The sequence below is a fragment of the Vipera ursinii genome (genome assembly GCF_947247035.1).
Source record: "Vipera ursinii genome assembly, chromosome: 2".
Lineage (NCBI taxonomy): Eukaryota > Metazoa > Chordata > Lepidosauria > Squamata > Viperidae > Vipera > Vipera ursinii.
This window is the reverse complement of record NC_139513.1, coordinates 879,599-906,488: the sequence shown is the minus strand read 5'-3', so window position 1 is coordinate 906,488 and position 26,890 is coordinate 879,599. Positions and strand designations below refer to the sequence as shown.

General features: G+C 50.9%; 2 protein-coding genes and 1 long non-coding RNA gene across 3 annotated transcripts; all 3 read right to left on the bottom strand.

Annotated features, from left to right (window-relative positions):
- Window positions 1-87: 87 nt before the first annotated feature.
- Window positions 88-10,576, bottom strand: LOC310634696 (DLA class II histocompatibility antigen, DR-1 beta chain-like; the record flags this gene model as incomplete). The annotated part of the gene is made up of 6 exons (XM_083353230.1): window positions 88-101; window positions 611-634; window positions 7,011-7,094; window positions 7,263-7,544; window positions 9,561-9,833; window positions 10,492-10,576. The coding sequence occupies 6 exons, from the start codon at window positions 10,574-10,576 to the stop codon at window positions 88-90; spliced, it is 762 nt and encodes a 253-aa protein (XP_083209356.1).
- A 4,440-nt stretch (window positions 10,577-15,016) lies between these two features.
- On the bottom strand, window positions 15,017-16,206 carry LOC310634133. The gene is made up of 3 exons (XR_014491158.1): window positions 16,098-16,206; window positions 15,845-15,868; window positions 15,017-15,393 (listed from the first exon to the last, which is right to left on the bottom strand). It is a non-coding gene; the product is annotated as an uncharacterized lncRNA (long non-coding RNA).
- A 112-nt stretch (window positions 16,207-16,318) lies between these two features.
- On the bottom strand, window positions 16,319-25,406 carry LOC310634695 (H-2 class II histocompatibility antigen, E-S beta chain-like; the record flags this gene model as incomplete). Its single annotated transcript, XM_083353229.1, has 3 exons — window positions 16,319-16,644; window positions 21,363-21,635; window positions 25,142-25,406. The coding sequence occupies 3 exons, from the start codon at window positions 25,404-25,406 to the stop codon at window positions 16,319-16,321; spliced, it is 864 nt and encodes a 287-aa protein (XP_083209355.1).
- Window positions 25,407-26,890: the final 1,484 nt, after the last annotated feature.

Sequence of the window (26,890 nt, the reverse complement as noted above, 5' to 3'; positions counted from 1 at the left end):
TTTTCAGAGGTTGCAAAAAAGCCAGAAATTCATCAGCTACTGAAAAAAAAATTCCTTTTCCATCAGGAAGCAGGAATGACGGCAGGATTAATTCATGAGGGCTGTAGAGAAAAAAAGATGGGGAGAAAATGAGAATATAAAGTTAAACCTTCAGTGTAAATAACTTATTATTCCTCCCTATCAGCCCCCCCCCAGACAGACCCACACTGCAGGGGGGTGGTTGATAGGCAGGGGCGGAATGAGGGAAAATCTCCCACCCCCACCCCCATTTCAGGGAGGAAAGGGATGCAAAGGACCAGCAATTCATTTCCCCAAAGAAAATTCATTCTTATGGAATTTTCCCCAAACGACATAATTGCAGCACTTAATCAAAAGATTAAGTGCTCCCCGCCCACCACGTTGGAAAAAACCTGGTCAATATTTTACTATTTGTGGTGTGTCTGTATTTGTTTTTGATTCCAATGCATTTTCAGGTCTCTGTAAGGAAAAGCTGCCCAAAATTTCAAAACTTTCTTTTATCCACAGAAAGGAAGTTTTCTTCAGATACATTTTTTTAAAGGAACAATTAACGAATGTTGAAGTAACATCTACAACTTGAGGAGAAACTCACCTGCAGGAGGCTGGATGGGAATTGCTGGAAGGAGAAAAAGAGCCAATCAGAATTCTTCATGGGCTGGAGGATTCAGGGGGTCTCCCTCCCCATCAATAGCCCATAATACAGAGCCTTGGTGGAGCAGTGGGCTAACGCCTCCTTAAGTAACACCAGCTGCCTGCAATTAGTGCAGGTTCGAGTCCCACCAGGCTCAAGGTTGACTCAGCCTTCCGTCCTTCCCAGGTAGGTAAAATGAGGACCCAGATTTTTGGGGGCAATTAAGCTGACTTTGTAATAATGCCACTTGGGGGGGGGGGGTGAAAGCCCTAATAAGCAGGCATATACATAGAATGAAGGCTACTGCTAAGCTTGTAAGCCGCCCTGAGTCTTCGGAGAAGGGCGGGATATAAATGGATTTTTTAAAAAAAAAAGGTTGCAGGATGCTCACTTATACAGCAGACTCTCAAAGAACAGAATTTCCCATGCAAATTTCCAAGGGAGCCTTCTTGCCATCTGAGAGGTCCCCCCCCCGGATGGTCCCCTCCCCACAACCTCTTATCCAGCCCCCAGACTCACCTTTCTTGCTCTTCAGGTAGAGGGAGAGCCCCGTTGTCAGGACCCACCTCAATCCACATCTTAGGAAATAAGAACTCTTGGATGCAAGTTTAGTCCAAAAGGAAAATGTTTACTAGGAAGGAATTGATTGTGGGAATACAAGACGGAATCTGAGAAAAGTTACATTTCAATCCTATATAAACCATTCCCATTCCAGCCCCTCCCCTCATCCATTTGGTCAGGCTGTCGTCAGTTGCTAGGTGTCAGGTTCTTCCATGGGAAAGGGAACTCTCCTTGGTTTTATGGTTATTGCTTCCCTTTTTTCAGTTGTAAATGAAGACACAAACCATATCTGTCTGTCCCCCTCCCTTCCCCCGTTAAAACATCCCCTGTTGTTTGAAAATCGCTTTAGTAACCATCCTCTCCCCCCCCTCGGAGAGATGGCAGAATCCCCAGTAATAGCACGTTGTTCTACCTATACAATTATGAAATGTGATATAAATGGATTCTGACATTCGGCTCTCCTTTCAGAAAAAAGATGAGTCCATCTGTGGGGAAAGAAAACATATAACTGTTAGCCTGGTTTGTTTGGATATTCTGTATGAAACCTCTTAAGCAACTTAGGTGCTTTAACATGGAGTTTGTTAACCCATTCGTTTTCTGAGGAGGGGAGGTGTTTCCATGCCACTAAATATTGTATCGTTCCATGGTGTTTTCTGGAATCTAAGATTTCTTTCACTTCAAAATGTTGTTCTCCTTCCACCATGATGGGGGGTGGTGGTGGTGGGATTTTTTCTCGTAGTGGAGATTGTTGTTCTCTCTTTAATAGACTGCAGTGGAAGGTTGGGTGTATTCGTCTAAGATTTTTGGGTAGTTCTAATTCAACTGTTACTGGGTTTATGATTCTTTTAATTGGAAAGGGTCCAATATATTTTGGTCCTAGTTTTTTACAGGGTTGGAGTGATTTCAGGTATTTTGTGGATAAATATACCATCTCTCCTACCCTAAATGGTGTGGGATCGGTTCTTTTTTTGTCTGCCTGTGTCTTGTATGCTTTTCTGGCATCTTCCAACGCTTTCCTAACGATTGGCCATGTATTTTGTAATTGAGCAATCCATTCCTTCAGGTCAGGGATAACCGGTTCTTTTGGGGTTAGTTCTGGTATTGGGTTGAAACTCTGGCCTGTAGCTACTTGAAAAGGAGTGTAACCTGTGCTTGAGTGGACTGCATTATTATATGCTACTTCTGCAAAAGGCAGTAGGTCCGTCCAGTCGGACTGCTGAAAATTAATATAGCATCTCAGATATTGTTCAAGTATATTATTAAGTCTTTCAGAAGCTCCGTCTGTCTGAGGATGGTGACTAGATGACAGTCCTTGGGTGGTTCCTAAGAGGGATAAAAATTCTTTCCAAAATGCCGACGTAAATTGCACCCCTCTGTCAGATATGATGCGTTGTGGTACCCCGTGCAATCTGTAAATATGCTGTACAAAAAGTTTTGCTAATGCTTTTGCAGTCGGGATTTTTTGGCAAGGTATGAAGTGTACTTGCTTAGAGAACAGATCTGTGACAGTCCAGACTACGGTGTTTCCATTACTTTCAGGCAGTTCTACGATAAAATCCATGGCTATTTCTTTCCATGGGGCTGAGGGGTTTGCCACCGGTTGTAACAGACCTGGCGGTTTCCCTTGCAGTCTTTTGGCCATCGCGCAAATTTGACAGCTACCCACATAGCTTTCTATGTCCTTTTTCATAGATGGCCACCAAAATTGCCTTTTAGTTAAGTGTAAGGTTTTTACAAAGCCAAAGTGTCCTGCTGATTTTGTATCATGGCACAGTTGCATGAAATTGATTCTCTGTGTGGCAGGTATATATAGCTTCTCCCCCACCCACGGTAGTCCATCTTTAATTGTGCACACATGTTTATTTTTCTGGAACCATTCATCACTTTCCAAAGATTTCCTGAATTCTATTCCAGTTTGGCTATCTACCTTCGGCTTCATTTTTTCTTGTGCCCTGGTGGTGACTGGTGCTGCCAGTTGTTGTTCCGGTACAAGTGGTTTAAAGTCAGTAACTCTTGTGCTGTTATATTGGGGCATGCGGGATAATGCATCTGCAAGGAAGTTCTTTCCCCCCGGTAAGTGTTTGAGAGTGAAATTGAATCGGTGAAAATGTTGGGACCAGCGGGCTTGCTTAGGAGTGAGCTTCCTGGGCGTTTTTAGTGCTTCCAAATTTTTGTGGTCTGTCCAGACCTGGAAAGGTATTTTATTTCCTTCTAAAAATTGGCGCCATGTTAGTAATGCCCACCTCAGCGAGAATGCCTCTTTTTCCCATATTGGCCAGCGTTGTTCTGTTTCTGTGAGTTTTCTGGATGTGTATGCGCATGGTTGCAATGTCCCCCCATCATTTTCTTGTAATAGTACGGCTCCTACCGCTACATCACTCGCATCTGCCTGTATTACAAAAGGTTTGTCGGGATCTGGGTGTTTTAGGACAGGTTCAGCAGAAAAAAGTCTCTTTAGCCTCTCAAATGCTGCTTGACATTCCATTGACCATTTCAGAGGCTGGCTGGGTTTCACGGGTGACCCCCCCTTCGTTTTCAACAAATTTGTGAGGGGCATGGCTATTTGGCCAAATGCGGGGATGAATTGGCGGTAGAAGTTTGCAAACCCCAGGAAACTTTGCAATTGCTTCCGTGTGCGGGGGGGTGCCCACTCTAGTACTGCTCTGACCTTCTCAGGGTCCATTTCGATGCCCTCTGGAGATATGCGATATCCCAGGTAGTCGATTTTTTCCTGATGGAATTCACACTTCGATAATTTAGCATATAAGTGGGCAGCTCGCAACTTCTTCAGGACTGCTCTGACTAGTTTGATATGTTCCTCTTTAGTTTCTGTGAAGATAAGGATGTCATCGAGGTAAACCAGGACCCCCTTATATAGGTGCTCTCTCAGCACGTCATTAATTAATTGCATAAAGACTGCGGGTGCCCCTTGCAGTCCGAATGGCAATACTTTGAATTGATAGCACCCCATTGGGCAGTTGAATGCAGTCTTCCATTCGTCTCCTTCCTTAATCCTAATTCGGTAGTATGCTTCCCTCAGGTCTAGTTTGGTAAAAATCTTTCCTTTCGATAGGTGGGATAACATATCCTTCATTAGGGGAAGGGGGTACAGATTACATTCACTAATTGTGTTCAAATTTCTATAGTCCACAACCAAACGAAAGGATCCATCCTTCTTCTCCCTGAACAGAACCGGGGCGGCCACTTTGGGTTTGGCAGGCTCAATAAATCCTCTTTCTAAGTTTTTCTTTATGAATCTCTCCATTTCTGCCATTTCCCTTGGGCTCATGGCATACATCCTGGGTTTTGGGAGTTTTGCCCCAGGTTTGAATTCTATGGTGCAGTCTGTGGGGCGGTGGGGGGGAAGCTCATCTGCTCTTTCCTCACTGAAAACCTCAGCCAGGTCCCTGTATTCCTCTGGTATCTCTGGTAATCCCTTCTCTTTCCCCACTGCTGCTGTCTCCTCCCTCTGGGTTGGGGGGGTGCTTTTGGAGTCTACGTTCTTCTGCCCCCCCTTTGGGAAGTTGAGTTCTGCTGTCCTCCAGTTTATCCCGGGGTTCCATTTCTTCAGCCATTCCAGTCCTAGGATCATTGGGCATTCCATGCCTGGGGCCACTATAAACGTTATGTCCTCCTCATGGGGCCCCAGTGATAGGTGGATTGGTAAAGTGGCTAGGGTGGCTGGTCCTCCCCCTGCTATTGTCCCATCTAATTGACTAAAAGAGATTGGATGTTTTAGCCTCCTCACTGGGATGCTCAATCTCTCCACCAGCGTTGGGCTGATAAGGCAGCGGATGCACCCAGAGTCTATCAGAGCTTTTATTTTGGCTGCTTCAGGCATAGGGGAAGCTAATATAGTCACTGTCTTAAGCATGGGTGGAAGGGGTCCACTTACCAATGGTTCTCCCTCTGAGCTGTCTTCCGAGTTGTCCACCGTCCCTGCGGTGCAGGCCGGAGTCCAGTCCCAGTTCCTGGCAGGAATTGTGGACTCTACAGCCTCTGTCCCCTTCATGGAAGATTCTTTTGTGTTGCCTTGGGGCTTCCCCGGCTTCTTGGAGGATGATGCCTCTGGTTTTCGGGGGGGGGGGGCTTTTGAACGACATTCTGCAGCACGGTGGCCCTCTCTCCCGCAGTTGAAACAACTTGTTGATTTTTTGGCTGTGGCTGGTGGTTTTTCCCCCTCGCGTGTTTGCTCGGGTGGCAGGCGGCCCCATGGTTTTCCTCTGCGGTGTCTCTTCAGTAGGTCTATTTCCACTTCCTCCGCCAGGATGTACCAGTCGTCGAGGTGGGGTGGGTCTCCTCGAGGCAGGCAAGCATCATACAGGTCGTAGTTCAGACCGTCTTTGAAATGGCTAAGGAGGATGTCTTCTGGCCAGTTCAGCTTGCTGGCAATGGCTCGGAATTCTTGGGTATAATCAGCCACTGTTCGCCTGCCCTGCCTCACCGTTTTGATTCTCTCCCGGGCCTTACGGTCAGCCAAAGGATCCTCGAACCGTCGCCTCAAAGATGACATGAATCGGTTGAAGTCGTTGAGTTCTGGGGCGTTGGAGTCATGCAAGTTCACCACCCAGTCTGCAGCCATCCCGTCCAGGGCAGATTGCACAATTCGGATGCGTGTTTTGTCACTGGGGATGTCCCGTCCGTACTCTTCCATGTAGCTGAGGACTTGGGTTAGGAAAAATCCCAGTCGTGATGGCTCCCCCTTGAATTTGACTTCCAGGGGCGGGAGTCTTTGGCTGGAGCGTTGTCTGCGCCGTGGCCGGTATCGCTCCTCATCCTGGTCCCCATCTGTGGTTCTGGGGGGGTGGGTGGGTACTGCTGAGGCAGCAATTCCTGTTCCATTGGATGGCCCCGGGGTTTCAGGTGTTGGATCCCCTCCGTTACCTTTCCAGTTGCGTCCCCAGGCGCTGCCTCGGTTGCGATTTTCAGCTCTCTCCTCCCTCAGTGAACTCAGGGTTGCTTTCATCAGATCAATGGCCTTTTCCAGGATCCGCTCCTCCTCGCTGGCGTGCAGGGAACTCTCCATCTCTTGCCTCCATTCCGGTTGGTGGTTACTACGCCTCAGGGTCTTTTCTCCCGAAGCCTTTTCCCACTCACTTTTCCTTCCAACGCCCATCGACCACCGGGGTTTTCGGTCGTACTGCTCCACCGCTTCTTCCCCGGGGGAATATGCTGCTTCAGTTTCCCATTGTCTCTGGGATTCCATTTGGGGGGAAGACTCCCCCTCCATGGGGCTTCCCTCCTCTCTTGCTTCGTCGCCAGACATTTGTATTTGTTGCAAAGTCCCCCGGTAAGGTTTTCCCTTCCAGGTTGACTCTTAAAGCAGATTCCGTCTACTGTCAGGACCCACCTCAATCCACATCTTAGGAAATAAGAACTCTTGGATGCAAGTTTAGTCCAAAAGGAAAATGTTTACTAGGAAGGAATTGATTGTGGGAATACAAGACGGAATCTGAGAAAAGTTACATTTCAATCCTATATAAACCATTCCCATTCCAGCCCCTCCCCTCATCCATTTGGTCAGGCTGTCGTCAGTTGCTAGGTGTCAGGTTCTTCCATGGGAAAGGGAACTCTCCTTGGTTTTATGGTTATTGCTTCCCTTTTTTCAGTTGTAAATGAAGACACAAACCATATCTGTCTGTCCCCCTCCCTTCCCCCGTTAAAACATCCCCTGTTGTTTGAAAATCGCTTTAGTAACCATCCTCTCCCCCCCCCCCTCGGAGAGATGGCAGAATCCCCAGTAATAGCACGTTGTTCTACCTATACAATTATGAAATGTGATATAAATGGATTCTGACACCCGTGGCAAAGAAGATCACCCCGATCAGGGCCCCCATAATCCCCGTCCAGAGCTTGCTCCTGGCCGAGTTGGAGGATCGGGGCTCTGGGGAAGGAGAAGGAGCCTCCCCTGAGCAGGAGGATCAGGGCCAGCTTCCCCCCCCAGGAGGGTCCTTCCTGGCTCCCCCCACAGGGAGGGCCTCTCTCCCCCCTCAGGACAGGAGGGTGTCCCCAGAGCAGGAGGGGAGGAAGGGGATGGAGGGGAGGGGCTCACCCCACTGGATGGTGATGGGGGCCTCCAGGCTGGCGTGCTCCACCTGGCAGGTGTAGACGTCCCCCCGCTGGGGCTGGGTCTCCAGCATCACCTGGAGCTGGTAGGTCCAGTCTCCGTTCTGGAGCTCCTCCGTGAAGGCCACGCCCTCCTCCTCCGGCCGCCCGTTCTTCAGCCAGCGGACCTCGATCTCCACGGGGTAGAAGCCCCTCGCGGTGCAGAGGAGGATGGTGTGGGGGGAAGCGGGGTCCAGCTTGGTGGAGGAGATGGAGACGGTGGGCTTGGCTGGAGGGGAGGAGGGGGAGGAGGGACACAGGGGAGACACAAAGACGGCCAAGAAAGGGAGACCAAGTTGGTTAGTTCAGACCAAGATCCCTTTTCACTCCTGAAAATATTATTTGTTTCACGTCATTTCCAAAGCAAATTGCAGCAAAAAATTAAAGGGGATCCTGGAAGATGGAAAAACATAAATCCTTTTAGGGCCTCCCTTTTTCCTTGCTTTTGAGGCGCTGACTTTTAAAACTCCACAAAAATTAAAAGCATCATTAGGCTAGAATGATTAGAAATAAAAAGCATTTTTATTATTATTATTTCACAGCTCCCCAAAGTAGGGCTTGTTTGCCAAATGCAGAGGCCTCTGTTCATTATTTACTTTATTTAGCTTATTCCGTTTGTTTTGAATGTCGATAGAATTAGTCTAGGGTGAAGCTAATCACGTACCCAGAGGCTTGACTGCCTTGATTTATTGATGGGGTTCGGTTCAAGACGCCTTATCTGGAAATAGGGCGGTGACTTCCACATAGGGCCATGATCTGTTGACGTGATCAACACCACGTGGGTTTGTTTACTTTGATGACGTCACTGATCAAAAGGGCTGATAATTTTCATTAAAAAAAGGTATACACTATAACTACTTTCATAGATCCACTCCAGCTCAGAGACCTTTTGCTAACCACGTTTTTCTCCCTTGAGGGATTCTCTTACGAACAGCTAATTATATCATGTTTAAGAACATGCAATTTTTAAAGGTTTGCTTATTTGCAATTCAATCCTGGGATCTGGTCGGGATTTTTTTTTATGAACAGTGAATTATCCTCCTGGGTTTGCAGGGAAGAATTTAGGTGTAAGAATGAATTCCAGACTGAACATGCAGAGAACAAAATCTGCCTCACTTCCTCTTACATTAGTAAGAAGAATGACATGTATTGACTAACTGATAGTTTTTTATTATCGTTTATTACATTCTCTACAGATATCTATTACTATATTAACTATTGTTAATTGAACGTATGTACCAGGACAACAGCCTGTTTGCTAAAGATAGAAAATGTAATTTGGGGAACATCCCAATGTTGACCCCAACCCCACCCTAAACCCTAATCCCTATCCCGATCCTATTTTATCCCTAACCCTATAAAATTCAATAAAATCCTTTATTTAAAAAGTGGATAAGTCAATCAATAAATATTATTGATTTATTCATATAAAATATATTGAAATATTATATAGGATACAGATTATATTGAAATCTATCTGCGTACCTCGCAAGAGAGAGACCTTGCTGGATTCCTCCTCCCCCAGAAAAATATAATATTTTGTATAATATTCTGGAAAGAAGTTTTTTGGACCTGGGGAAGAGAAGGAAGATCGTGGGACGAAAGGGAAGGAGAGAAATATATTTCTTCCCTTTTGCATGTTTAATTGTCATAAGTTGTAGAATTTCTAACATTTTAAGGGTAATTTTTCCCCCCACATTTTTATTTTAGGGGGATGTTATAATGGTACCCCCTCCAGATCCGCGCTTTGAGGGAGGGAGGGGGGTGGCTTAGGAGGATCAGTAAATATCAATAAATACCAATGAGTAAATTTCTTAGATTGGAGAGCAAAGAATAAATAAGGGGCAAATCTTTATCTGGGAAATTTTTTTTAATTTTAATTCCATTTATATCCCGCCCTTCTCCGAAGACTCAGGGCGGCTTACAAACTTAGCAGTAGCCTTCATTCTATGTATGTGCCTGCTTATTAGGGCTTTCACACACACCCCAAGCGGCATTATTACAAAGTCAGCTTAATTGCCCCCAACAATCTGGGTCCTCATTTTACCTACCTCGGAAGGATGGAAGGCTGAGTCAACCTTGAGCCTGGTGGGACTCGAACCTGGACTAATGGCAGGCAGCTGGTGTTACTTAAGGAGGTATTAGCCCACTGCTCCACCAAATCAATTCCCTAATCAATGAAATAAAAGGGGGGGGAGTCCCCGCATTCACACACACCCCATGGAACTCCCCCTCCCCCACTCACCTCTCCGGCCAACCACGGAATTGCTCTGGGAAACCTCGTAGTTGTTTCGGCAGCCGGAATCCACTCGGGCCTTCTGGTACTGCAGGAGCTGCTTATTCCTGTTCCAATACTCCGCATCCACCTTCCCGAACTCCGTGACGGCCTCGAACTCCCCGCGGTCGCTGTCGAAGCGGGCGAACTCCTGACGGTCGTAGAACTGGCTGTACAGGTATCTCACCTGCTGCGTCCCGTTGAGGAAGCGGCACTCGACCTTCTCCTGGACCAGGAAATGGGCTGCGGGAAGGAGGAGGGCTGGGCGTCAGGAGAGACTCCGGGGCCCATGGTCCCCAGCGGGTACTGGAGGAGAGGCCCACGTGGGGAGGGGGAGAGGCGGGAGACCTGCTGCGAGGGACTGACGGAAGGCGCCCCCTGGAGGAGGGAGGGGGAACCGTCGGTCCCAGCGGGACTCCCCCTTGGTGGGGGGGTCTGGAGGGGGGGAAATGGGGGAGGGGGAAAGAGCTTCCATCTCCCCAGGGTGGGAAAAGGCAGGCAGAAGTTCAGCCGGTCCAGACCTCCCTCTGTCTGCAGGGAACGCTGGATCCGGGGGGGGGGGCCTCTTTGCCCCCCCCCAAACCGGCAGGAAGTATAGGGGGAGAGAAGAGACTCCCCCCCCCCGGCTGAGGGAAAATAATATCCAAACTTCTCTCTCCCTCTTCCTTTTGGGAGCACAGTAAGGATACCCACACCCATGCTCCTGCGCTCTCCCCTCCCTTCCAGCCCCACTTTCTCTCCCCCTCCCATCTTAAGCCCCACCACGCGGAGATCGAGGCTCCTGCAGTCTCCCGCCTCTCTTGCCCTCCACCCCTTTCCCCACTTCTGGGGTCCCAGCCCCATTCTTCGCCCCCAGAAACACTGAGGGCCCCTCCCCTCCCCCGCCGAGCCCCCTCCTTACCGGGGGTCTCCTTCCCCGCTTCTCTCCCGGGGATCCGGGCCAGCGCCCCCACCAGCAACAAAAGGGGGACCCCAACGGAGCCCATGGATGCTCTCCACAAGCGCCCCCAAAGGGAGGGGAGAGAGACGCGGAGGCTCCCAGCCCAGAGGCGGAATCGGGGGGTCTGGCTTGGGGGGAGGGGCGGTTTCCTCGGACTTCGGGATTGGGAGGGGCCAGGAAAGCGGAGCGACCAATGGGAATTCTCCCTTCCTCATCGTCATCGGTCTCCGGGCAGAGTCTGCCTGAGTTCATCCACAAGAGGAGATAGTGCCGAGAGAGAAGCGGAGAAAGTTGGGGGAGGGGAATCCCTTCAGTCTGGGGGGACTGCATTTTAGGGGGGCGTTTCCTGCTAGATCCGGAGGGACCCCCCCTCTGGGATGGAAGGAAAGTAATATCCATGCTTCTCTCTCCCTCTTCCTTTTGGGAGCACAATAAGGATACCCACACCCATGCTCCTGGGCTCTCCCCCCTTCCAGCCCCCCCTTCCCTTTTCCTCCCCTCGCTCCCATCTTCAGCCCCACAAGCTGCCTCTGGATGCTTTTCGAGGCCTCTTTCCTGTCCCCCCCCCCGCCCAAGTAGAGCCCCTGCAGCCCCCCAAGACCGTCTGAAAGGGAGGGGCTCCAGACCCCTTCGCTAAAGGGAGGGTTTTGGGGAGCCAATCTAGGGGAGCAATTCAGACCCCCCATATCCTTCCACCACCTTCTTTTTGAAGACCTCCAGGGATGGAGAAACCCCCCCCCCCCAAATTCCAGGTTCCATTGGTTCTCACGGCCAGGAGATCCCTCCCGATCCCTTCCAGGTCGGATCCCCTTCGGAGGCTCCGGACGGTCCCATCTTCCCTCCCAGGCTGACCGTCACCGACCTTCTCCGGGCTTCGCCTTCGGTCAGCTGCCAGATGATCCCTGGCGAGGCTGCTCCCCCCTCCGCGATCTGCCGGTGAGATCCTAATGGCAGCGAGGGAGATCCCAAGACCGGGAGTGGGTCTTCACTCGATCTTCTTCTCCAGGAAGGGCCGCGACTGGATCTGCCCCCCCCCCCACAAGAAAGCCAGCCGGGATCCCCCTTCCTCCCCCTCCTCTCCCGGCAGAAGCCCGGAATCCGGGAATCTCCCCCGATGGATCCGCGGCTCTTCCTGGCTCAGCCCGGCCCGATCCTCCGCTTCACGCGCAGCTTTTCCTCCCGAGGGGAAATTCTGAGTGGGTTTTCCTCCACAACCCTCTCCGGCTTCCGTGTGTGTGTTCGTGCAAAGCTTCTTTTGAACAGAAATATCTCAGCTTTTCCCGCCTTCCCAGATTTCTCCTCTTAATTCGGAATAAACATTAACGAACTCCCTGACACGAAGACTTTGAGGAAAGAGAAGGTGGATTATTCAAGGCCGGTGAAAGGATTTCAGCTCAATCAATTTTGCCAATAATTTACATTATGAGTAGGATAGAGGCTCAATTCCTGCCCTTGGCTGCGTGCCAATGAATTCAACCTTTTGACTGGCAGGAAGGGAATTTTGGGGGAAAAGGAATCAGCCCCGGGACTCGGTCCTCAGGATCAAGAGACTCGGAGGTTAACTCCGTTCTTCCGGATGGGAGTGGAAGGAAACGTTTTGCCCAAAGAGAAGAAGAAAAAAATCCACCCCCGTGGACGTGGACAGGATGGATAAGAGGATCTGATCGGAGTTTCTTCCTTGGAAAAGTTCTGAAGTAGGAGAGATGGACGGACAGTATATTGGCTCTATCAGATAGATAGATAGATAGATAGATAGATAGATAGATAGATAGATAGATAGATGATAGATAGATAGATAGATAGATAGATAGATAGATAGATAGATAGATAGATAGATAGATAGATAGATAGATAGATAGATAGATAGGAGTGGAAGGAAACGTTTTGCCCAAAGAGGAGAAGAAAAAAATCCACCCCCGTGGACGTGGACAGGATGGATGAGAGGATCTGATCGGAGTTTCTTCCTTGGAAAAGTTCTCAGCGTTGAAGGAGGAGGGATGGACGGGGAGTTTATTGCAGGAAACGATGAATTTGGGATTTATAACGTCATGCAATTTTAATAGAAATTCTGTGGACTTCGGTGATCCCTCGCCTTCAAGTATTGGATTACAGGCTTCACCATCAATGTCTGAAAACCTTTCTCTGCCCCCCCCCCCACAACTATCCCCCCCCCCAAAAAAAGACTTCCTGTTTCTTCTCTTTCCTTACATCAATAGAAAACATTTTTTTTTCTTCTGCGGAGATTCGGGTTGTGGCGAGTTACGCAAAGGCGGGTCAGGCAGATCCTCAATTCCCGACTCTCTTCAAAAGAGCTTTGGGGGGGTCCAGAGGGGGCCTGAATCCTTTCCGGGAATGGGGAGGGGGCTGGAGGGGGTCAAACTCTCCCCCCCCCCCCGCCCAGCACCAGCCCCGGAAGGCCAGAGCCGGGTTCCTCCCCCCCCCGCAGCCGAAGGAGGCGGCAGAGTCCGAATCTGCCCCCCAGTTGTGTATCTGGACACAGCCAGTCGCACAAAGTCTGTCCCGGATCCAGGCAGCCTCGGGGGGGGGCATCGCTCATCTGACCCAGGCAGAACCTCTGGGCTCCTTTCATGCTTCCCCCCCCCAGCAAATATTGTGAATTTCCCCGAGTTCTCCCTGCCACTCCCAGCCCTCCACAAACACGCACAAACACAGCAACTCCTTTCCACAACCTCCGAAGAGGCGCTTGAGTGCCGCTTCCTTCCCCCCATCCCCGGCCTGAAGCGCTGGGCTCCCCCGAAGCGGAACCGAGAAACAGGCCCTGATCCAGCAGGCAACAAGCCCGGATTCTTCCCCGGGGCAGCTGTCCTGCTCCACCCCATGGCTGAGTCTCCGGGTGGGGCGGCCCCCTCGGTCCTCTGCCTTTCCCCTCCCCAGAAAGAGGCTGGGGGGGCCCTCCCGACCCCCGAGGAGACCCCGGACAGCCCAGGGGAGAAACGAGGGAGGGCTGGAGAAACGTCCCCGGAGGCCCAAAGGACCCAAAGGCTCCAATTCTCCCCCTTCAGACGTTATGGGGAGACTCGGCTCTCTAAGGGGGGGGCTCTGATGGGTGGGAAAGAGAGGAAAAGGGGGACCAGCATGGAAGGGGAGGGGCTCACCTGCAGTGGGGGGGGGACCCTGAGGGCAGACTTGGAGGAGGGGGATGGGGAGGGTCCCCCCCTCAGAGCAGGAGGGGGAACTATGGCAACTTTACCTCCTCTGGAGTCAGGATTGAGTCTTCCGCCCTGGACATGAAGGGGGCCTGGGGGGCCCTCAAACTGTGGAAGAAACCTTGTTCTCCGGGTCTCCCCTGCCCAGAGGGAGGGGGCTTCAGGCCCAAAGGCAGGAAGGGCCGTGGGGAAGCAGTGGGGCCAGGTGGGCAGTCCTCGAAAAGTCCTATGGGGTGACTGAAGCCCCCCCACACCTACTTCCACCTCCTCTGCTGCTTCTTTGAGGGGGGTCTGTGTGTGTGTGTGTGTGTGTTGTGGGTGCAGGTGTGTGCTGAGACACCAATATTTTGGGAGAGTTGAGTTTGCCCCCATTTTCCCCTCGCCCCCCCCGCCCACCAGACGGGAAGCTCTCTGCCCTCCCCACATCTGTGAAATCACCCCTTTTCACCGTCCTTCCCTAAGAGGAGGAGCCATTTATTTGGGGGGAAGGAGGCCATTGAAAGGCTGTGACAGAAGCTGTTGACCGGGAGGTACCCCACAACTCCCGAAGCCCCCCAGAGCCAACAGCCTCCCACAGGGGCCCTCAAGCGGCGGGTGAAGGCGGCTTTCCCCTGGTCTGAATGCAGCTGAGGTCAGACGTCAGGAGGGCCCTTCCCTGGTCACGCGTGTTGTCTGAATGTAGCCACATCTTGACACCCCTCCCCCTACTTCCTAGAGATAAGGGGAGTTCTAGTCCTCGCCCTGCCCAGCAGCTGGATGGGTTGGACTTCATCTGGAGGGGGCTGTTCATACAGAGTTGATAGAATGTGAAAGAAGTTGGAAGGGACCTTGGAGGTCATGTAGGTCATATACCATTTATACCATCATGCAGGAGAGTCTGTACCATGAGAGCCCCAAAAAGGGAGGGGGGAAGGGAGGGAGGCGTTGGGAGGCAAAATGGGGCAGGACCCTCCAGTGCTGAAGAAATGGCTGAAATGGCTTGGGGAGTGTAGGGGGAGTCACAGATGCCCCCCGAATGGCTCCCCACAAGTGCTTGAGGAGGACCGTGGCCGATGGCATCCTGGTCCTCAAAATTGGGCTTGAAAGGAAGCAGAGCAAGGGGGGCTCTGAGTAGGAGGGGGGGTCCTGCCCCTTCCCCTTCATGGATCTCCCCACCCTCCTCCCAAACCATTCTGGCTTTGGACCCAAAGCTGCCGGGATGGTCAATCCAGACGCAGTGGAGGCCTCAATCTGAGGAGGGGGAGGGGAGAAGGGTGACCACCCTGGAGGGGGAGAAAAGAGGAGGAGGAAGGAAGGAGGAATTCCAGGGTTTTCCTACAATGTTTATTCTTTTACATCAAAGCAAAGTGAAGGGAAGGGATTTGGAGGAAGAGTAATGCAGATGAAGCTGCTGTGGATTCAAAGCAGGGAGAGATTTGGGTGTCTGGAATGACAGGCAGGCCCAGAGTCCCCAGGGTCAGTCTAGATGGTCTCCACCCCTCCCTCCCAAGAAAGGGAGGCCCTGAAAGAAAGATGGAGGGGGCTCTCAGCAGGAAAAGCTCCAGGCTGCCCTTCTCCTCCTCTTCCTAATCTAAAATCTTGAGCCTCCATTTTTCAGAGGTTGCAAAAAAGCCAGAAATTCATCAGCTACTGAGGAAAAAAAGAATTTCCTTTCCCATCAGGAAGCAGGAAGGACGGCAGGATTAATTCATGAGGGCTGTAGAGAAAAAGAGAAGGGGAGAAAATGAGAATATAAAGAGACCCACACTGCAGGGGGGTGGTTGATAGGTAGGGGCAGAATGAGGGAGAATCTCCCACCCACACCCACACCCATTTCAGGGAGGAAAAGGATGCAAAGGACCAGCAATTCATTTCCCGGGACTTATGGAATTTTCCCCAAATGACATAATTGGGGCAGTTAATCAAAAGAGGAGTCCTCCCCACCCACCACGATGGAAAAAACCTGGTCAATATTTTACTATTTGTGGTGTGTTTGTATTTGTTTTTGATTCCAATGCATTTTCAGGTCTCTGTAAGGAAACGCTGCCCAAAATTTCAAAAATTTGTGTTATCCACAGCAAGCAGGTTTTGTTCAGATACATATTTTTTTAAAAAAGGAAATATTAACGAATATTAAAGTAAAATCTACAACTTGAGGAGAAACTCACCTGCAGGAGGCTGGATGGGAATTGCTGCAAGGAGAAAAAGAGCCAATCAGAACCTCTCATGGGCTGGAGGAATCAGGGCCCCCCCCTCCCCATCGATAGCCCATAATAGGTTGCAGGATGCTCACTTATACAGCAGACCCTCAAAGAACAGAATTTCCCATGCAAATTTCCAAGGAAGCCTTCTTGCCATCTGAGAGGTCCCCCCCCCCGATGGTCCCCTCACCACAACCTCTCATCCAGCCCCCAGACTCACCTTTCTTGCTCTTCAGGTAGAGGGAGAGCCCCGTGGCAAAGAAGATCACCCCGATCAGGGCCCCCATAATCCCCGTCCAGAGTTTGCTCCTGGCCGAGTTGGAGGATCGGGGCTCTGGGGAAGGAGAAGGAGCCTCCCCTGAGCAGGAGGATCAGGGCCAGCTTCCCCACCCAGGAGGGTCCATCCTGGCTCTCCCCACAGGGAGGGTCTCTCCCCCTCTCTCAGGGTAGGAGGGGGTCCCCAGAGAAGGAGGGGAGGGGCTCACCCCACTGGACGGTGATGGGGGCTTCCAGGCTGGTGTGCTCCACCTGGCAGGTGTAGACGTCCCCCCGCTGGGGCTGAGTCTCCAGCATCACCTGGAGCTGGTAGGTCCAGTCTCCGTTCTGGAGCTCCTCCCCGAAGGCCACACCCTCCTCCTCCAGCCGCCCGTTCTTCAGCCAGCGGACCTGGATCTCCACGGGGTAGAAGCCCCTCGCGGTGCAGAGGAGGATGGTGTGGGGGGAACCCGGGTCCAGCTTGGTGGAGGAGATGGAGACGGTGGGCTTGGCTGGAGGGGAGGAGGGGGAGGAGGGACACGGGGGAGACACAAAGAGGGCCGAGAAAGGGAGACCAAGTTGGTTAGTTCAGACCAAGATCCCTTTTCACTCCTGAAAATATAATTTGTTTGAAATCATTTCCAAAGCAAATTGCAGCAAGAAATTAAAGGGGATCCTGGAAGATGGAAAAACATAAATCCTTTTAGGGCCTCCCTTTTTCCCTGCTTTTGAGGCGCTGACTTTTAAAACTCCACAAAAATTAAAAGCATCATTAGGCTAGAATGATTAGAAATAAAAAGCATTTATTATTATTATTATTTCACAGCTCCCCAAAGTAGGGCTTGTTTCCCAAAAGCAGAGGCCTCTGTTCATTATTTACTTTATTTAGCTTATTCCGTTTGTTTTGAATGTCGATAGAATTAGTCTAGGGCGAAGCTAATCACGTACCCAGAGGCTTGACTGCCTTGACTTATTGATGGGGTTCGGTTCAAGACGCCTAATCTGGAAATAGGGCGGTGACTTCCGCGTAGGGCCATGATCTGCTGACGTGATCAACACCACGTGGGTTTGTTTACTTTGATGACGTCACTGATCAAAAGGGCTGATAATTTGCATTAAAAAAAGGTACACCCTCTAACTACTTTCATAGATCCACTCCAGCTCAGAGACCTTTTGCTAACCACGTTTTTCTCCCTCAAGGGATTCTCTTACTGTAGGAAACCTGTGATATTTCCACCTTAGGCTCACATAAAATGGCGCAGGTCTGGCTCAGGGCAGAGACAGGTTTCGTTTCTGTTCATAAGTTGCAGTTTACCAGAAATGAGATGACCTTGCTATGTGCAGATGGACAATCCCGTTGGAACACGTACAAGAAAGTAACACATACAAGAAAGTTACAGGAACAAAGACATTCCATACAGGGCTATAGCTGAAATGTAACCATTAGATAATTGCTTGTTGCTTGTGCGTTGCTGGTATCTCAATAAAAGAGAGCTTGGGACTTCCGTCTTGGCCCTCATCCCGAGAACGCTCAGAGAGACGTGTCCTCATTTATTGGCAAGTTCATGAGGAGCCCGCCGGGTGCGAAAAACCCACACTTACGAACAGCTAATTATATCATGTTTAAGAACATGCAATTTTTAAAGGTTTGGTTATTTGCAATTCAATCCTGGGATCTGGTCAGGATTTTTTTAAATGAACAGTGAATTATCCTCCTGGGTTTGCAGGGAAGAATTTAGGTGTAAGAATGAATTCCAGACTGAACATGCAGAGAACAAAATCTCTGTCGCTTCCCTTAAATATTCCATAATTTCCGGAAGGAGCAAATTCCCAGCATCTCCCCGTAAAATGCGTTTTTCTCTTGGGATCTGGCGGTTTTCCTCTTGTGGAACAAAGATCTTATTTAATTCTTTGGTAGCGTATTATTTTTGCAGACACCAGCAACAACAAATGGCAACAACTGCAGATGAAACATTGGTTTTGCACAATGAAACCTTATCGGTTGATAGAAATATATAAGGTTTTTTCAAAATATAAGCAAATAAAACTAGAACAACAAATGTAGGCAATTTGCCAGGAATCTGGAAGAGGGAACTAAACAATCCGAGGCTTCCAAGCTGAAGGAATCCCCGAAATTCAGTTTTAATATTTGTGGGTGTTTTTTGAATCTTTGCCCCCAAACGAGGAACCTTCCCAGGTAGGAAATGAGAAGCGATTCGGCTGCAGGTGAAGCCGAGTCTGTGACCGAAAAGGGGGTCTCAAGGGGGGCTTTTCTCCCAGACCCCCAAAACTGGATGAACAAACGACTCTGAATAAAGAATAAAAAGGACTAAAAGATGGACGGGGCACAGCAGACAAAACTTCCCTAATTCCCTTTTCCAGACCTTTGGAAGTTCACTTTTTATCCTAAAATCCCAAATGCCCCAGAGGGGAAGGGAGCCCCTCCCCCACTCCTGGCCTTCTGGAAATGGTGGGGGGGAAATGGTGTCTGGGGCTTCGCTTGGGGGGCGTAGAGGAGGAGGCAGAAGTGGGGCCAGTCAGCATCTCGAAGCCCTCCCCCTTTTAATAATATTTTTATCACTGGAGTTTAATCATCCTTGCCTTTTAAATCTTAAATTGTACATAGACTATTTTGGTGGTTTTATATTTTATGTGTGTGCCATCCAAAGTCCCTCTGTGTGTGAGAGAGAGATGGTTTTAAAAGTTGATACGGGAAGAATAAAACGCAGAGATACTTTCAAAGCCACTTTACAAGGAATGTATTTCTTTGAGATGGGAAAGAATAAAGAAGAAAATCTATACGAAGCTACCTTGAATGGCTTTCAACAATGGAAGCTTTTGCTTACCCAAATTTAATTCATTATGACAAAGTCGTTGACTTATAAAGATATCTTGGATAACGGAGGGAAATTGAAAGATAGAGAAGATTTACAATGACAAGGTATTGATTTAGCATGGTGACCATATTTGCAAATTCAAAAGAGATAAAGAGAACAGGATTCCATAAAGAACAGACAGAATTCAATCAAACATTGTTAAAAACAGATGAAAACTTGATTAGGAAACTCTATAGATTTCTGCTCAATTTAAAGATGGAAGAAGAACACATAAAAGAAACAATGATAACGTGGGCAAAAAGCTTTGGATATTCTACAGACTTGGAAGACTGGCAGAAACTATGGGATAGAAATATCAGATCGACTAAAGCAGTCTCATACTGTATAAAGAAAACTTGTATAAAATGTTTTAGAAATGGCATATGACACCAGTAAGATTACCGAAAATCTTTAAAAACACTTCAAATAATTTCTGGAAATGTAAACAAAGGCCAGGTACTTACTATCATACATGGTGGACAGGCCTTAAAGCAAAAAAGTTTGGGGTTAAAATACAGACATGGTTGGAAAAGATGAGTAAAGACAGAATTTAAGGCAGAATTGGTTTTGTTAGGAATATGAGGACCTAATTATGAGAAGGAGAATGAATATTTAATATTGCATGTACTGACAGCAGCGAGAATAGCATTTGCCCAATGCTGGAAAAATGAAAACTTATCAACTGAAGAGGTTTTAATTAAGAAGATCTTAGAATGTGGAGAAATGGATAGATTGACGTTAGAGATTAAAGAGAAAGAAGATTCAGTTTATTATAGAACATGGGATCATTTTTACCAACGGTTAGGAAAATGAACTAGCAAGAAATGAATGTGATATGTTATCTTGAATATATACTGCTCAAAAAAATAAAGGGAACAGAAAATAAGACATCCTAGTATTAAATGTGATGGGAGCACCCCAATATTCCCACATTACACCCCTCCTGCGTGAGCTGCATTGGTTACCGGTTGTCCTCCGGGTGAGATTTAAGGTGCTGGTACTTACCTTTAAAGCCCTACATGGCTTAGGCCCGGGATACTTGCAGGACCATCTGCTGCCGGGAACGAATTCCCATCGCCCAGTGCGCTCACACAGAGAGGGTCTCCTCAGGGTACCGTCGGCTAGACAATGTCGGCTGGCGACCCCCAGGGGGAGGGCCTTCTCTGTGGGAGCGCCAGCCCTATGAAACCAACTTCCCCTTGAGCTCCGAATGGCCCCGGATCTCCGGTCCTTTCGCCTCAGCCTCAAAACACTCCTTTTCCACCTGGCTGACCTGGACTGACAGGGATTTTAATTATGTTTTTAATTTTTTAACTCTTATTTTTAATTTATTTTAATTTTAATTTATTGTACAGAGGCCTTTAATTTTAATTTTACCTTAACTTCTGTATTTATTGTATGTTATTGTTGTTAGCCGCCCTGAGTCCTTCGGGAGATACGGCGGCATATAAGTCCCAATAATAAAATAAATAAATAAATACAGTACATTGTGTTGTTTAAGTGTTCCCTTTATTTTTTTGAGCAGTATATATCAGTAGGAAGAATGAAATGTATTGACTAACTGATACTGTTTTTGATTATCGTTTATTACATTCTCTACAGATATCTATTACTATATTAACTATTGTTAATTGAACGTATGTAGCCGGACAATTGCCTGTTTGCTAAAGATAGAAAATGTTATTGGGGGATAATCCCAATGTTGATCCCATCCCCACCCTAAACCCTAATCCCTAACCCCATCCTATTTTATCCCTAACCGTATAAAATTCAATAAAATCCTTTTTAAAAAAAGTTGATAAGTCAATTAATAAATATTATTGATTTATTCATATGAAATATATTGAAATATTATACAGCATACAGATTATATTGAAATCTATCGACCTACTGGGCAAGAGAGAGACCTTGCTGGATTCCTCCCCCCCCCAGAAAAATATAATATTTTGTATAATATTCCGGAAAGAAGTTTTTTGGATCTTGGGAAGAGAAGGAAGATCGTGGGACGAAAGGGAAGTAGAGGAATACATATATTTCTTCCCTCCTTTTGCATGTTTAATTGTCATCGTTATAGAATTTCTGACATTTTAAGGGTAATTTATTTTTTACACATTTTTATTTAGGGGTGATGTTATAATCCTACCCCCTCCAGACCCCCGCTTTGAGGGAGGGAGGGGGCGGTTTAGGAGGATCAGTAAATATCAATAAATACCAATGAATAAATTTCCTAGATCGGAGAGCAGAGAATAAATAATGGGTAAATCTTTATCTGGGAGATCCCTAATCAATGAAATGAAACGGGGGGAGTCCCCGCATTCCCCCCCCCCCCGTGGAACTCCCCCTCCCCCACTCACCTCTCCGGCCAACCACGGGGCCGCCCTGGAGAGCCTCGTAGTTGTTTCGGCAGAAGCGATCCACGGAGGCCTTCTTGTACTGCAGTTTGAGCTTATCCCTGTTCCAACCCTCCGCAGTCTCCTTCCCCAACGCCGTGACGGCCTCGAACTCCCCGCGGGCGCTGTCGAAGCAGAGGATCTCCTGCCGGTCGTAGATGTACCTGTACAGGTATCTCACCTGCTGCGTCCCGTTGAGGAAGCGGCACTCGTCCTTGTCCTGGGCCAGGAAATGGGCTGCGGGGAGGAGGAGGGGGAGGGGGGTCAGGAGGGACTCCGGCACCCATGGTTCCCAGCGGCTACTGGAGGAGAGGCCCACGTGGGGAGGGGGAGGGACTGCCGGAAGGCGCCCCCTGGAGGAGGGAGGGGGAACCGTCGGTCCCAGCGGGATTCCCCCTTGGTGGGGGGGTCTGGAGGGGGGGGAAATGAGGGAGGGGGGAAAGAGCTTCCATCTCCCCAGGGTGGGAAAAGGCAGGCAGAGGTTCAGCCGGTCCAGCCCTCCCTCCGTCTGCAGGGAACGCTGGATCCCGGGGGGGGGGGCTCTTTGCCCCCCCAAAAACCTGCAGGAAATATGGGGGGGGGAAAGACACGCCCCCTCTGGGCTGGAGGGAAAATAATACCCAAACTTCTCTCTCCCTCTTCCTTTTGGGAGCACAATAAGGATACCCAGACCCATGCTCCTGGGCTCTCCCCTCCTTTCCAGCCCCACCTTCCCTTCCCCCCCCTCCACCCCATCTTCAGCCCCACAAGCTGCCTTTGGATGCTTTTCTAGGCCTCTTTTCTCTCCCCCTCCCAAAAGACCCCCTGCAGCCCCCCCCAGGCCACCTGAAAGGGAGGGGGCTTCACTAAAGGGGGGGTTTGGAGGAGCAACTCAGACCCCCCCATATCCCTCCCAAGAGAGGCGGATAATGGGAGGGAGGGGAAGATTTTCAGTCTTGGGGGCTGCAACTTCAGGGCGGTCTTCATTGTGTGCCCCCCATGACTCTCCACCGCAGTCTCCCTTTCTCTTTCTGCCTGCCCTTTTGCCAAAAAGCTTCTTTTTTGTTAGACTCTTTGCTGGTCTTTGCGGATTCAGCTCTGAAAGTGCCTCAGTTTCCCCCTTTCGCTTTCGCTTTCCGTCTCCTTCCTCTTTCGGTGCCAGAAACTTCGGGGCTCAGGCGCTAATTCGGGGTCTGCAAGGTCCCCCTCCCACCCAGCCACGGGGGGGGCGACAGAGAGAGGGGCCCGGCGGCCTCTTATCCCACCCGCGACCCCCGCCCACCTCGGCCGCAAGCAGGGAAGGGGGGGCTCCCTCTCTTGCGGAGAGAAATGCTGTGAGGGAGGGGTGGAGACCACGCGGAGATCCAGGCTCCTGCAGTCTCCCGCCTCTCTTGCCCTCGACCCCTTCTCCCACCTCTGGGGTCCCAGCCCCATTCTTCACCCCCAGAAACACTGAGGGCCCCTCCCCCCACCCAGCCCCTCCTTACTGGGGGTCTCCTTCCCCCCTCCGCTTCCGGGGATCCGGGCCAGCGCCCCCACCAGCAACAAAAGGGGGACCCCGACGGAGCCCATGGATGCTCCCCACAAGCGCCCCCAAAGGGAGGGGAGAGAGACGCGGAGGCTCCCAGCCCAGAGGCGGAATCGGGGGGGGGGGGTCTCGCTTGGGGGGGAGGGGGCGGTTTCATCGGAGTTCAGGATTGGGAGGGCCCAGGAAAACGGAGGGACCAATGGGAATTCTCCCTTCTGCAGCGTCATCGGTCTCCGGGCAGAGTCTGCCTGAGTTCATCCACAAGAGGAGATAGTGCGAAGCCGAGAGAGAAGCGGAGAAAGTTGGGGGAGGGGAATCCCTTCAGTCTGGGGGGGCTGCATTTTAGGGGGGCGTTTCCTGCCAGCTCCGGAGGGGAGAGGAAGCGGCACTCGATCTTCCTCTGGTACAGGAAATGGGTTGTGGGGAGGGGGAGGGGGAGGGGGAGGAGAAAGAGGGGCAGAAGGGACTCCGGGTGTCAGAATCCATTGATATCACATTCATTAATGTATGGTTAGATATTGTGCCTACCGGGATTCTGCCATACTTGTAGAAGGAGGGGGGGATTCAGTCTATCTGTGGCTGCTTTCAAAGATCTGGGGAAAAGTGATCTGTCTGTTTGGGGCTGTAGGAAGAAGGCGATCTACCAAGGAAGGCAGGAAGTTCCTTCTTCCCAGGGAAGGACCTGACAAGCAGGAATTGAGGGGATCCTAACCAAATGGAGTTTTGAGGGGAGGGGGTTGAACCGGGAAGGCTTATATAGATTTGAAATGCGACTCAAGACCAGATCCTGTCTCATTTCTCCACAACCAATCCTATCCTTAGTAAACCTTTTCCTTTTGGACAAGTCGGCTCCAAGGGTCCTTATTTCCTAAGATGTGGATTGGGCTGGGTCCTGACGCCGGGGCCCATGGTTCCCAGCCTCTCCCAGAGAAGGGACACAGGCTTGTCAGAGGAGGGGAGGGAAACCTGCCGCAAGAGGCTACCGGAAGGCGCCCCCTGGAGGAGGTATGGGGAACTGTCGTTCCCAACGGCTAATCCTCCTTGGTGGGGGTCGGGGGAGGGGAGGAAAATGAGGGAGAGGAAGAGACTCCTGAGGGACCCCCTCCATCTTCCCAGGGTGGAAAAAGGCAGGCAGAAGTTCAGCTGGTCCAGCACTGGGTCTAACTGTCTGCAAGGAATGTTGGATCCCGGTGGGGCCTCTTTGTCCCCCCCAAAAATGGCAAGAAATATGGGGGGAGGTAAGAGACGCCCCCCTCTGGGCTGGGAGGAAAGTAATATCCGTGCTTCTCTCTCCCTCTCCCTTTCGGGGGACATAAGGGCTGGAGGGTCACAATAAGGATACCCACACCCATGCTCCTGGGCTCTCCCCCCTTCCAGCCCCTCCTTCCCTTTTCCTCTTCCTCCCCTCACTCCCCTCTTCAGCCCCACAAGCTGCCTTTGGATGCTTTTCGAGGCCTTTCCTGTCCCCCACCCAAATAGAGCCCCCTGCAGCCCCCCAAGACGGTCTGAAAGGGAGGGGCTCCAGCCCCCCTCACTAAACGGAGAGTTTTGGGGAGCCAATTTAGGGGAGCAATTCAGACCCCCCCGAATATCCTTCTCCCTCAGTTCCCCCTCCCTTCCAGATCCCGATTCAGCAATGGGGGGATATGGGGTCGGGGGTTCTGGATCTCCTCCCCAAATTCAGAGTCTCCCCCCAGAAGGAATCCAAGCTCAACTCCTCCCTCCCCTTTAAAAAAAATTCAGAAGGAAAACTGAGGTTGCAAAAACCCTTTTGCCAAAAAACGTCTTTTTTCTTAGACTCTTTGCTGGCCTTTGTGGATTCAGCTCTGAAAGTGCCTCAGTTTCCCCCTTTCGCTTTCGCTTTCCGTCTCCTTCCTCTTTCGGTGCCAGAAACTTCGGGGCTCAGGCGCTAATTCGGGGTCCGCAATGTCCCCCTCCCACCCAGCCACGGGGGGGGATAGAGGGGCCCCGGCTGCCTCTTATCCCACCTCGGCTGCCTTCCCGCGACCCCCGCCAACCTCGCCCACCTCGCCCGCAAGCAGGAAAGGGGGGGCTCCGTCTCCGTCCTACGGTGGAAAATGCGGAGAGGGAGGGATGGAGACCACGGGGAGATCCAGGCTCCTGCTGGCTCCCGCCTCTCTTGCCCTCGACCCCTTCTCCCACCTCTGGGGTCCCAGCCCCATTCTTCACCCCCAGAAACACTGAGGGCCCCTCCCCCCACCCAGCCCCTCCTTACTGGGGGTCTCCTTCCCCGCTTCGCTTCCGGGGATCCGGGCCAGCGCCCCCACCAGCAACAAAAGGGGGACCCCGACGGAGCCCATGGATGCTCCCCACAAGCGCCCCCAAAGGGAGGGGAGAGAGACGCGGAGGCTCCCAGCCCAGAGGCGGAATCGGGGGGGGGTCTCGCTTGGGGGGGAGGGGGCGGTTTCATCGGAGTTCAGGATTGGGAGGGCCCAGGAAAACGGAGGGACCAATGGGAATTCTCCCTTCTGCAGCGTCATCGGTCTCCGGGCAGAGTCTGCCTGAGTTCATCCACAAGAGGAGATAGTGCGAAGCCGAGAGAGAAGCGGAGAAAGTTGGGGGAGGGGAACCCCTTCAGTCTGGGGGGGCTGCATTTTAGGGGGGCGTTTCCTGCCAGCTCCGGAGGGGAGAGGAAGCGGCACTCGATCTTCCTCTGGTGCAGGAAATGGGTTGTGGGGAGGGGGAGGGTGAGTGGGAGGAGAAAGAGGGGCAGAAGGGACTCCGGGTGTCAGAATCCATTGATATCACATTCATTAATGTATGGTTAGATATTGTGCCTACCGGGATTCTGCCATACTTGTAGAAGGAGGGGGGGATTCAGTCTATCTGTGGCTGCTTTCAAAGATCTGGGGAAAAGTGATCTGTCTGTTTGGGGCTGTAGGAAGAAGGCGATCTACCAAGGAAGGCAGGAAGTTCCTTCTTCCCAGGGAAGGACCTGACAAGCAGGAATTGAGGGGATCCTAACCAAATGGAGTTTTGAGGGGAGGGGGTTGAACCGGGAACGCTTATATAGATTTGAAATGCGACTCAAGACCAGATCCTGTCTCATTTCTCCACAACCAATCCTATCCTTAGTAAACCTTTTCCTTTTGGACAACTCGGCTCCAAGGGTCCTTATTTCCTAAGATGTGGATTGGGCTGGGTCCTGACGCCGGGGCCCATGGTTCCCAGCCTCTCCCAGAGAAGGGACACAGGCTTGTCAGAGGAGGGGAGGGAAACCTGCCGCAAGAGGCTACCGGAAGGCGCCCCCTGGAGGAGGTATGGGGAACTGTCGGTCCCAACGGCTGATCCTCCTTGGTGGGGGTCGGGGGAGGGGAGGAAAATGAGGGAGAGGAAGAGACTCCTGAGGGACCCCCTCCATCTTCCCAGGGTGGAAAAAGGCAGGCAGAAGTTCAGCTGGTCCAGCACTGAGTCTAACTGTCTGCAAGGAATGTTGGATCCTGGTGGGGCCTCTTTGTCCCCCCCAAAAATGGCAAGAAATATGGGGGGAGGTAAGAGACGCCCCCCTCTGGGCTGGGAGGGAAGTAATATCCGTGCTTCTCTCTCCCTCTCCCTTTCGGGGGACATAAGGCCTGGAGGGTCACAATAAGGATACCCACACCCATGCTCCTGGGCTCTCCCCCCTTCAAGCCTCCCCTTCCCTTTTCCTCTTCCTCCCCTCGCTCCCCTCTTCAGCCCCACAAGCTGCCTTTGGATGCTTTGCGAGGCGTCTTTCCTGTCCCCCCCCAAATAGAGCCCCCTGCAGCCCCCCAAGACGGTCTGAAAGGGAGGGGCTCCAGCCCTCTTCACTAAAGGGAGAGTTTTGGGGAGCCAATTTAGGGGAGCAATTCAGACCCCCCCCCGAATATCCTTCTCCCTCAGTTCCCCCTCCCTTCCAGGTCCTGATTCAGCAATGGGGGGATATGGGGTGGGGGGTTCTGGGTCTCCTCCCCAAATTCAGAGTCTCCCCCCAGAAGGAATCCAG